This window comes from Heterodontus francisci, chromosome 6 (assembly GCF_036365525.1).
Source record: "Heterodontus francisci isolate sHetFra1 chromosome 6, sHetFra1.hap1, whole genome shotgun sequence".
In the NCBI taxonomy this organism is placed as follows: Eukaryota; Metazoa; Chordata; class Chondrichthyes; order Heterodontiformes; family Heterodontidae; genus Heterodontus; species Heterodontus francisci.
In genome coordinates, this window is record NC_090376.1 from 87,546,201 (window position 1) to 87,558,934 (window position 12,734).

Sequence of the window (12,734 nt, forward strand, 5' to 3'; positions counted from 1 at the left end):
CCCCCCCCCCGCACTCCACCAACAACTCAACATGTTTTATCCTATCCATTGTCTCTGCTCTCTGCTTCTACTGATATTTTGTCAGCCTGCATTTCCTTAGTGAACACTGATGCAAAGTACTCGTTTAAGCATATTAGCCTCTCTGTCCCTAATAGGCCCCACTTCTCTTACTACTCGCTTACTATTTACATGCCATTAGAAGATCTTTGGGTTCTTTATGTTGACTGCCATTCTGTTTTCATATTCTTGTTTTGTCAGTCTAATTTTCCTCTACCTCCCCTCCCAATTTATTGTTTATGGCCTGGCTCTCACTTGGGCGTTCACCCTGACACGCATCATAAATCCTCAACCGAGGATTTCCCCCCACTGTAGTTGACAGGGCCCTCAACCGTGTCCGGCCCATTTCCCGCACCTCTACCCTCACCCCTTCCCCTCCCTCCCAGAACCGTGACAGGGTTCCCCTTGTCCTCACTTTCCACCCCATCAGCCTCCATATCCAAAGGATCATCCTCCGCCATTTCCGCCACCTCCAGCGTGATGCCACTACCAGTCACATCTTCCCCTCCCTTCCCCTGTCAGCATTCTGAAGGGAACGTTCCCTCCATGACACCCTGGTCCACTCCTCCATTACCCCCCACCACCTCGTCCCCGTCCCGTGGCACCTTCCCCTGCAATCGCAGGAGGTGTAATACCTGCCCGTTTACCTCCTCTCTCCTCACTATCCCAGGCCCCAAACACTCCTTTCAGGTGAAGCAGCGATTTACTTGTACTTCTTTCAATGTAGTATACTGTATTTGCTGCTCACAATGTGGTCTCCTCTACATTGGGGAGACCAAGCGCAGACTGGGTGACCGCTTTGCGGAACATCTCCGCTCAGTCCGCAAGCAGGACCCTGAGCTTCCGGTTGCTTGCCATTTCAACACTCCCCCCTGCTCTCATGCTTACATCTGTCCTGGGATTGCTGCAGTGTTCCAGTGAACATCAACGCAAGCTCGAGGAACAGCATCTCATCTACCGATTAGGCACACTACAGCCTGCCGGACTGAACATTGAGTTCAATAATTTCAGAGCATGACAGCCTCCCATTTTACTTTCATTTTTAGTTATTTTTTCTTTTTTTTTCTGTTTTACATTTTCTACAATCTTTTTTTTTTGCATTTATTTCATTTCATCTTAGTTTGTCCAGTTTGCTTACCCACTTTTTTTTCAGGTTTGCACTTGCTGCTGTTCAATCTTCAGTCCGTTAACACCTAATCTGTACTAATGTTTTTTGTCTTTCAACACACCATTAGCATATTGTTTGCCTTTGCTCCATGACCTTTTGGTCAGCTGTGTGGCCTTGTCCAATCTACACCTTCTCCTTTGTTATCTCTTGCCCCACCCCCACCTCACTTGCTTATAACCTGTGACTTTTCTAATATTTGTCAGTTCCGAAGAAGGGTCACTGACTCGAAACGTTAACTCTGCTTCTCTTTCCACAGATGCTGCCAGACCTGCTGAGTGGTTCCAGCATTTCTTGTTTTTACATCATATATCCTTTTTTGTTTCAACATCTCTATCTCCCTCATCAACCAAAGAGCCCTAATCTCGGTTCCCTTACCTTTTGCCTCTTGGAATGTTCCTGGCCTGTACCTGAAGCATCTCTTCTTTCAAGATAATCCATTGTTCCAATACAGTTCTTCCGGTCAGTCTTTGGTTCCATTCTACCCTGGCTAGATCCCTTCTCATTGCATTGAAATTAATCCTCATTGAGTCATTGGATTTCCTGCCAACCCCATCCCAAACATGAACTGCCTATGAGTACTAGTTCAGTCCATGCAGCTTGAAAATTCCATGCAATTAAGGTCTGACATTAAACTGCTTGGACCTTTCACCAGAAATATTAAGCAAGTGCGATTGCATTGCCCACTACCTGTTCGAAGCCCACCAAATGTTCGCATTGCCTTTCTGTGATAATGGCAACACAAGATTGTTTGGAACACTAGTATGTCTCTCTCTTTTGCTAGACATTTTTTTCATGCAATTATTCTCACCCCATGAATATTTATTTATTAGTATAATGACAGAATGAGTCCAGAGATTTTAGTTACAAGATTAGGTTGGAAGAACTGCTGGTGGTCTCCTTGGAACAAGGAGATTGAGGGGAGATTTAATAAAACTGTACAAGTTTATAATGGGCTTGGATAAGTTAGACCAGGAAAAACTGTTCCCATTAACTAATGGTGCAAAGACTAAGGGACACAGATTGAAGATGTTGACCAAGAGATTCAAGGGAATATGAGGTAGAACTTTTTTACACAGTGGGTGGTAATGACCTAGAAATCACTGTCCACGAGGTGGTGGAAGTGGAGACAATGACTTCAAAAGGAAATTGGATGGCACTTGAAGGAATTTAAATTTGTAGGGTTATAGGGATCGAATAAGGGAGTGGGACAGACTGAATAGTTCATGGAGAGCTGGCATGGGTTTGATGGGGCTAATGGGCTCCTGTACCATAAATAACTCTATGGGCTGGATTTTGTGCTGGAGACAAGGCTCCCAGTGCTGGGCTGAAAAGGCAGGGGGATCCCTGCCTCCAACTTTTCCTGCCCTTCCCCCAAGAGCGATTTTCTTGTCTTTTTGATTCAGAGTTTTAGGAGGCAGGATCCCTGTCTCTTTTAAAGCCATTAAAGTTCAGTCTGGGGGTGGGGGGGTTAAGTTGGCCCTGGTGGAGGCCCTTCGTGGGCTACAAATTCCCCACGGAGGAGGTTCCCCTGCTGCTGGTAAGATCGCAGCGGGAAGAGGCCTTAATTGGTTGTTAATAGTAGGCCACTTAAGGGCCTCAGTTGACCTCCTGGGTGAGAAGGCTGTTGTTGATCTACCCCACCCCCAGGAAGATCGCTGGGTAACGGGGAGGCAACGGGTGCTCTACCCCATCGCCTGTGCACCCCCTGCCTCAGGCCAGGATTTTACGGGCCCCACTATCTGTCTGGAACTGGCAGGCAAAATTTCCCTGCCCCCATCCCTGCCAATTTATGATGGAGAATTATCAAAATATCTGTTACTTTCCTTGAGTTATTGATTTCAGTAGTGCGAAGTCTGGTTAAAGGTGATGGTATGAAATTTTTAAAATTCATACTGGTGTGAACGTGATTCTTCGCTACAAAATAAGCTTTTGTGCCACTGGAGTTCTGATAACTGTTTCATAGACTACATTGTGATGGAACCTTCTGAGATATCCGATATGAGATCATATGAACTATTTTTCAGTATTTGTTAAGGAAGCTACTGCTGCTGTCCAACGTCCTCTTTGGAACACAGCATAACAGTTACATAATCTGGAGACATCAAACTCAGGATTTTGAGTTCACCGGTGTTTCCGACAGCAGAAGTGGTCAGCATTTGCGCTTTTGTGCACAATTTTACATACAAATTCAAGTTGCGTCGTGGGCACGGAGCAACGTGCAGTCATGTGGCGGGGACAGACTTTCATTGGTGGATGCTGCTGTCACACTCCGAGGCACCATGATGCACACATCTAGAAATAGTCATAGTTATACAGCACAGAAACAGGCCCTTCGGCCCATCGTATCCGTGCCGGCCAGCAAGCACCTATCCTAATCCCATTTTCCAGCACTTGGCCCGTAACATTGTATGCTATGGCGTTTCAAGTGCTCATCTAATTATTTTTTAAATGTTGAGGGTACCTGCCTCTAACACCCCTTCAGGCAGTGTGTTCCAGATTCCAACCACCCTCTAGCTGAGAAAATATTTCAGCCAATCCCCTCTAAACCTCCTGACCCTTACCTTAAATCTATGCCCCCTGGTTATTGACCTCCGCTAAGGGAAAAAGTTTCTTCCCATCTACCCTATCAATGCCCCTCATAATTTTGTGCACCTCAATCAGGTCCCCCCCCCCACCCCCAGCCTTCTCTGCTCTAAGGAAAACAATCCTCGCCTAGCCAGTCTCTCTTCATAGCTGAAATGCTCCAGCCCAGGCAACATCCCAGTGAATCTCCTCTGCACCCTCTGCAGTGCAATCACATCCTTCCTATAGTGTGGTGACCAGAACTGTACACAGTAAATGTTTATGTTGCAAGCTTCAAAGATCAGCCTTCGCTAGTCTCTGAATTCTCCTTTCTCACCTTTACCACCACTCCCTGCACAGATGTTGGGCACAGGCAGCATCCAGCTCCATGGTTCAGTGATGCCTCCCTGCACGTTCTTCTCCAGGCTGTCCAGGCAAGGCGGGAGGTCCTCTTCCCTGTCGATTGCATCAGAAAGCTCTCCTGCCTGGATGGAGGTGGTGGAGGAAGTGTCGAACCATGGAGTGGCATGATGATGTACATTGGTGCAGTGCCACAAATGTCTAAATGACTGCTCAGATTGACATGGGTAAGTGCTTTCACCAAAGCTCAATTAATTCTGTCAGCTTGGCTCCAGGTCTGTTTGACAGTGGGCAGGCAAGACATGCATTAGAATGCCTGATCAGCCTTGGTGACAGACACCAAATCAATTGCAGAATCCTGACATCTGGCTTTTGCATGTGGTTGGAGCGATTGGTGTGAAAGCCACTCCAGACTGCTTGATGTTGATGCAAGTATCCAATGTGTTATGCATTGTTTGACATGTCATTTAAATCTGCACTATATCCAGTATAATAAATGCACCCATAACTAGCGGGAGCAGGCAAAGATGGGTGGAATGTCTGATATTAGAGCCCTTTCAGCAGTGGAGGAGGAAGGAGTGAAATGTGTGGCTGATGACGAGGCAGGATCCTCAAGGCTTAAGGGTGAAGTGTTCAGTGTAGTCTGGCAGCCATATATGAACACAACAGGAACATGACTGAAAATTTCACATTCATGTCGAACTTATGCTGAATGTTCCTCTTTTTGTGTCTCCGCTGCCGACTGACTGACATGAGGGCCCACAATCCTCCTCTGGGGAGGAAGATGAAGCCAATGCCCCAGAGTGTGGCCCGTCACCTGCCTCTTCCAGCTCTACCAGTGCAGATACATCCACATGGGCAGTGGGGTTTAGGATTAGAAGCAGGGTCACAATTTGGTGGGCATGACAGATACGTCCCAGCAGCTGAGGGAGCATGTGCCAGCTGGGTCCTCTGAGAATTGGAGGGCTGTTGGGAACCAGGCCCCTGCTCAGCCCCATGCTCATGATCCTCTCTTGCTACAAGAAGTCTTCTGGATTTGCAGTAATGCCATGTGGAATATATGTCTGAGATGCCCAAGGTCATGCATGGCTTTGCATCTGCCATGGAGTCTATGCAAGCCGTGATGTTTTACCATGTCCCAGGCATATGAGTGTATGGCTTCCTCAGTCAAGAGTTTGGTGAGGTCTGTGGCAAGTCTGGTTGAGCACTCAAGTCATATGCGGTCTGACCTGTACATCTTTTTATTCATGGGCTCCATGCAGCAGTCTAAGCGAGAGATGGACGAGGAAATTGGGCCTCCCTACAGATGCTCCTTCTGCTTAGGGAGACGGGCAGGTGCCATCATGCACCCAGATGGAGGAGGGGTGCGTGCTAGCTGTCACGGGGCCTTCCTCTCAGGACACCCCAGGGTAAGTGGCATCTCGTCCTTTCACCCCACCCCGAACATTCACTTCCTTACCTCTGGCAAGTGAACACAAGATGGGGTACTTGAGCACCAGAGCTGCAGACCCCCGGTAGGATGGAGTCATCAAGGCCCTGTACCTCCAGAGGACGCCTGTCATGGTCATCCACAGCAACAGTGTAGTGCACTGAGCAGACTACCTCACCTTAGCTGCTAATATCGGGGTTGCACCTAGACATAGCGGTAGGAAAAGAAAAACTAAACATTTTATGAGCACTAGGGTGGTACAGGTCATGTAAATATTGTACATAATGGAATTGTACAGCACAAACGGAAGGAACGCTACAAATATTTATTAGCTTTAATTTTTGATGCAATCTCCGAAGTCATTCATTCCATTAGTTCTAGATGAGAAGGTACAGTTAGTTTACAGGCCTATGTCTGGCACCCATTAATGCTTGCAAAGGATTTATGAAGAGTCCATTGTGTTAAACAGGCAGATGTTCAGTCACCAAAATGAGGAAGCAAATGACATTCTCTGATCCACAACTGTTTTATTGGCAATTCATAGTGCAGTCCAAACATCAGTTTCCACTCTTTCCTTCTGGACTAACTGTGTCCAGAGGCAACTCCCCAACTGGGCAAAAACCCACCCCTTAAATACAAAACTATAATGAGCATCACCTGCCCTCTATAAACACTGAAATAAGTCCTGTTTAATTAAAGGGATCAGCATTTTCAATATTGTCACATTGTAGCCTTCAGTCTGCAATAATGGCTATTTTCTGCTTCAACATTTGTCGCTCAGTTCTTTACCAACATGCCTTCTACTTTCAGTTCTGTGATCACTCCCTTACATTAGTTGTATAGGTGCTGTTGCAGGTCTCTCATTGCCCTTAAACAACAAGATATGCCTCTCATATCGAAGTGCTGCAAAATTGCAGCCTCCTCAGTGTGAGGCTCTCAGCATTAAGGTAGGAGACACATGTCCCTTTCAATAAAGGTGAATTCAGACAGGCTGTTAGACACCGCTCCAACGCAGGTTAACTTGATGCTGTCATGAGAGCCTTTTTACATTGCAGCTATAAATCAGAACAGAGGCCTATGTCAATGTGTGCAAGTTCTTTTCAGTCCATCCAAATAAACGTCATTACATGATTCACTATTGGCTGAAACGTTAATGAGGTTCTCTCTGATGTCCTTTGCACATCTCTCCATAGCGCTTATATCCGTAATGGCATATTTTTCATTGCTGTCCTCCTCCTGCTGTACATTGTCATCCTCATTTGAAGATGAGTGCTGTGCCTCCTATTGTGCTGCATGCAAATTGTGAACACTTCTAATTGCCAGGCTGTGCAATGCACAGCAGAGAACAATTAATTGGGAGACACTCTGTGCCACATACTCGGGAACCCCTCCAAACAGTTCAAGGCAATGGAATTGCATTTTCAAAATGGCAGTGGTTTACTTGATAACTCTGGTAGATGACTGAGCAGCATTGTATCAATCTTCAGCTGTCCTTTGAGGATGCTACACTAGTGTCATTAACCATGCCCAAAGGGGGTAGCCCTGGTCACGCAGAATGCAGCCATCAAATTCTGCTGTCTCATCAAAATTTTCTCTTAGCTCTGAATTATGCAAAGTATATGAATAGTGATACCACCCTGGGAATTGCACGCAAACATGCATGATTCTTTTCTTGTGGTCGCAAACCAGTTGTATGTTCAAACAGTGGAAACCTTTGTGATTGCCAAATGCTGCAGGCTGTTGCCACTAAGCTCTAATGGCCACATGAGTGCACTCGATTACCTCTGAACTGTATGGAAACTAGTGATTGTAGCTGAAGGGTGTAGACCTTTTCTGCCTGGCTGTCCTCTACTACAGGGAAGTGGATGAAATCATTGGCACAACTGAGCAGGGCATTGGTCACTTCTTGATGCACCTATGGGTCACAGACTGAGATGCCGCATATGTTGCCTGTTGATCCCTGGTAGCAAAGAAATTCTGTGCAATAGTAAACTTGAGGGTAAATGGCATGAGGTTCCCAATGAAAACGAGCAGCTGCAGGCAATGCTGAAGGACCGTACACATTACTGTCGCCATTTACAAGTGTCGGCCTCATGCTTCTAGCATTCTGTCTGACATCTGAAGGTAATGTGTCCTTTATCCTGAGGATGTAATGACGAGCCAGAGCCTGTCTTTGATGATGCATTTCCTAGATGGCTTCACTCTGAGCAGCCTGACCCTCTTGTACTGCCTGCTGTTCCGTTGATCGCTAAAATCCCTCCTCCGTCTCTGCCTCTGCAATTTTTCGTATGTATGAGACCCACATCTTTGCAGCTTTTCAATTGTTGTAAAACCGTCCTCCTTCTGCCATTCAGCAGAACCATAGAAGTCATGAACAGATCTCTTCTGTGGCTGCATTTGCATGCAGCAGGAGATCCCACCCACCATCATTTGTCTCCTCCCAATCGACTTGCATTCCTTGATTGCACATGTAGTTTCATTATTCTTCCAGAAAATGTTGCATCTACGATACCAGGCAAGTTTGCTCAACTTCCCCTTGACCCACCCAACTTAACCTTCACCCTTCACCACCCCATTACCATAGAACCACCCCCCCCCCCCCCCCGCCACCACCATATACAGTTGCCCCTGTGACTGTACCTTCTGCCAGTCAGTACCCTGATGTAGACACAAGACTCTGACGTCAATAGCAATTCTCCCTCTTTTTTAGGCCCCTCAGACCATCAGTTGTCTGACAGGAACACATCAACCCACCACCCCCTGCAACTGCACACAGCCAGCCTCATCAAAATCAGCCACTACAAACCCTGGTCTCTGCCTGACTGACCTCCCCTGCTCCTCTGTGCACCTGACCTCCATTCCTTCCCCACCATTACCTGAGAAGAATTGCCCTTGCTGCTGGTGAGCCTGGAGCCAAACATCCATTCCAACATTGGCCTTCCCTGAGCCGATGAGTTCAAGACTTTAAACCACTGACCTCAGACACAACTGCTGAAAGCCAACTGCATGCCATGTTTAAACTAATGTGAGCCGGGTGGCATAGGAATACCTCTCGCTAATTTAATCTGGCAGATAGGACTTAATTTGAACTAAATGTAGGGGAATGAGTATTCGTGTATGGAAATGAATGCAAAGCTGCAATCCGCCACTGTGCCGGGGAAGCCCCAGACTGCCACAAACATGCCGCTGACTTAATTGCAATTGGGAAAAAAAAACTCCTGTCCAAATAAAACGACTCTCACCTAATTAAGTCACCCAGCCCACCACTAAAGCCTCTCTTGCAGGGCCAATAAAATTGCACCCCACACTTCATTTTGCCCAGTTACATGGGATGTAATTGATGTGAAATAGTTTCAGTTTTTAATTGTGTTACATGTGTTCAAGGTTATTTAGGGAGAAATTATGGATTGTATTTGTAGATGAGATTACAAATTCTCGAATCTTTTCTATTCACCTTTTTATATGTAGGCCTATTTTTTCGATGTGTTCTGTTTGCTCGTCAAAAATTTTGCAGATGTTTTAGTGATAACTGCAAGTCCATGGTTTTTAACCATAAGGATCTTTTGGTTTTGATATTCCACTGCAACACTTTTTTTTTAAGTAGTTCAAGTACTTTCCTTCATATGCAAGAGATGTCATATCCATCATGTCTAAGCCTTGTATCCATTGAGTGCTGACCGCAAGTGAAAGTGCTAATAATTTGGTGTCTGGTTACTAATGGTCTTTGTAATCATTTCTTTTTCCACCCCAACCCCAACCCAAGAGATCAGAGGTGATCTGATATTGCGACTTGAGCCTGAGCCTTTACCAGTGCCTTCTGTTGGGACGCAAGATGAAGATTTAGATCTTTCTGTAGAGCTGGAGGGATTTCAAAAGAAGGAGCAATATGCAGAGGGCTGCCAGGAAGAGCTGGCATTACTGCACGTTGGCAAAACCCAAGGTACCAGAATCCATGAAATATGAATATTATCTGTGTAATGTTGTATATTTGGATCAGACAAACTAATAGCTATTTTGAAACAATATAGATATATGTAATCAAAACTAAGATATAGCAGAGCAGGTCTTGTGTCTGGACTGCAGTCTTGAGAGCGAGACTGTTTCAAGTGAATACCTGCAGTAGATGTCTCCATCTCAGCGTCATTTGAACTAGAGAGAGTTGGAGAACCCCCTTGGCGCATAAGGGAGGCGGAATAGCATCCGGATGCTTTGTTGTAGACTTCAGACGCACCTTGCAGAGAGAATCAGGTTCAGAATGGGGTTAGTGTGACCAATAGTGTACAGTGTATGGGGAACCCAGATGAGATAGAGAATGGGAGTCTGCAGAAACTGATTCTATCCAAGGTGCAATGTACTTGTATCTGTGAGGATAAGGATAAAGACTGAAGGTCAGCCAGAATGTAAACCATAGCACCTTGGGGCACAAGGCTGTTCACTGGTGGGTGGAGGAGAAGAATTGTAATGTGGCAGTTGTAGGGGGGTTAGCATCCTTTTGTAAGCAGGATCAAGATGCCCACGTGGTATGTTGCCTGCCTGGTGCCAGGTTGAGGACATCTTGAACTGGCTTGAAAGGAAGTCTGAAGTGGGAGTATCCAGTCATTGTAATCCATGTTGGGATCAACAACATTGGGAATAGTAGTCAAGAGGTCCAGTTTGGATAGTACCAGGAACGAGGAGCTAAATTAAAAGACAGTCCCTCAAAGATTATCACCCGGGCCAATGCAAATTGGTGTAGGAATAAGCAGAATAGGGAGTTGAGCATGTGACTGAAGGAGTCGTGTGGGGAAAAAGGGGCTCTGTGCAACACTGACCAGTATTGGAGTAGGAAGGACCTGAACTATTGGGATGGGCTCTATCTGAACTGGGCCAGGATCAGAGTCCCATCAGAAAGTATTAATATGATATAGTAGCCATTACTGAGACATGGCTGCAAGATAGTCAGGATTGGGAACCAAATATACCAGGCTATAAGGCCTTCAGGTAAAATGGTGGAGGGGGAGAAGTTGTCTTGGAGATTAAGGATGGCATAGCTTTGATCGTAGAAGAACATATAATGAGTGGGAAGAGGTGGAGGAGACTTTATGGGTAGAATAACAAAATCGAACAACTATTCAGTGGGAGATGGGTAGAGGGCCCTAGTAGCCGCTGTGAAGTGTTAAATTGCATAAATGCAGATATTAGACAAGTGTGTAGCAAAAGCAGTGATTTTAATGGGGTATTTTAACTTTCCAATAGATTGGACATGTCTGAAAAATAGTGAATTTCGTGAGTGTGTTGGGGTAGTTTTCTGCAACAATATGCCCTAGAACCAACAAAGGACAGGCCATATTAGATTTAGTAATGAGTAGTGAGCCAGATTTAGTTAACACCCTAACTGTGTGAATATTTATTTTATAGCATTCATAATTGAACTCTATGTAGTGTTTGAAAGGGAGAAATGTGAAAAAGCTACTAAGATTCTAGCTTTAGGCAAGACTGACTTCAATGCAATGAGGCAGAGACTGTCCACAGTAAACTGGGCAAATCTTTGGGTAAAAAGAAAGATGATCAGTGGGAGGTGTTCATAAAAGGATTTGATATGACACAACCAGTTTATACCCCTAAGGAGCAAGAGCTTTACTTGGCAAAAAAGGGGTTCTGGATGACTAAAGAAGTAAGGGACAAAGTAAAACTAAAAGAAAAAGCATAGAAAAGTGCATAAAATTGAACAGATCCCAGCAAATGTGAAAGATATATAAAGAATAGCAGAAGGTGACAAAACAGATAAAAGCTGCAAAAGGAGTATGAAAAGAAACTTGCAAGGGATATGAAAATAAACACCATTTTTACAAATTAGGAAAAAAATGGGTTGTTAAGAGCAATGTGGGCCCCTTGATGACTAATCATTTATATTGTCAATGAAGATAAGGAAATAGGGGACATGTTGAATAAATTACTTTGCACCAATGTTTACTGGAAAGGAAGAGGCCAGCCTGCTGGAAATCAAGGAAATTAATATTGAAAGTTAACATAAGCAAATAACAGCAATGAAGAAAATAATGGCACTAAAGAGTGACAAATACTCAGGACCAGATAGTTTTCATCCCAGGATTTTAGAGGAAGTAGGTGAGAACAATACAGATGCCCGAACTATAATCTTCGGCACGGTTTTCTTTTTTTTTGGAATTGTTCCTTTAGATTGGAAAATTGCACACGTCACTCTTATTTAAGAAAAGTGAGCGAGGGGAAAACCAAGGAATTATAGACCAGCTGGCCAGACGTCTGTTGTCGTGAAATTATTAGAATGTATAATTTAAGGATAGGCTGACTGAGCACCTTTTTTAAAATTCTCAGCTGATCAGGGAAGAGCCAGCGTGAACTTGTAATGGTAAGTCATGCCTGATGAGCCTGACCTGAAATTTTTTTGAAGAGGTGACTAAAGTGGACAGGGGAATGTCTATGGATGTTACTTGTATGGACTTCCAGGAGGCATTTGATAAAGTTCCTCCTAACAGACTGTTAGCTAAAGTTCAAATTCATGACTTTGAAGAAAAGTTATTGAGCTGGCTAAGAAGTTGGCTGAGTGGTAGGAGACTGAGGAGGGATAATGGGCAGGATGTGATTCGTGGTGTTCTGCAAGGATCTCTGGTGCCTCAACAATTCACCATATTTATTCACAAATTTGATCAGATAGAAAGCCACACATCCAAATGTGCTGGTGACGAAGGAGGCATTGTAAGCACTAAGATGGAAACATAAAATTATAAAGAGGTATCGATTTAAAGTGAATGGGCAACATTGCCTACGTTGAAGTCCATTTGTTACAATGTGAGGTCGTCTACTTTAGGTCTAAAATTGATAAAACAGTATTCTTACTAAATGGTGAGAAGCTAGAAACGGTGGAGGTCTGAAGAGACTTGGGGGTGGGGAGTCCAGGTACATAATTTGTTAAAGAGCCATGAACAGGATCAGAAAATAATCAAGCACTAATGGAATGCTGGCCTTTATATTTGGAAGATTCGGATACAATGGGGGTCGGAACTCGTTTCAACTATACAAAGCTCTGGTTAGACCACACCTGGTCTCCTGTAGTTCTGGGCACCACAACTTAGGATATATTGGCCTTGGAGGGAGTGCAGCAAAGATTTACTCGAATGATACCTGGTCTCCAAGGGTTAA

The 12,734-nt window shown here is 44.8% G+C and overlaps 1 protein-coding gene across 6 annotated transcripts in view; it reads left to right on the top strand.

Annotated features, from left to right (window-relative positions):
* Window positions 1–12,734, top strand: part of cep295 (centrosomal protein 295) — a 191,908-nt gene that overhangs the window by 35,125 nt on the left and 144,049 nt on the right. For all 6 annotated transcript variants that reach the window (XM_068033994.1, XM_068033997.1, XM_068033998.1 and 3 more), the window contains one exon: window positions 9,340–9,516. In XM_068033994.1, coding sequence (XP_067890095.1) covers window positions 9,340–9,516 — 177 coding nt within the window. The remainder of the gene's footprint in view (window positions 1–9,339; window positions 9,517–12,734) is intronic.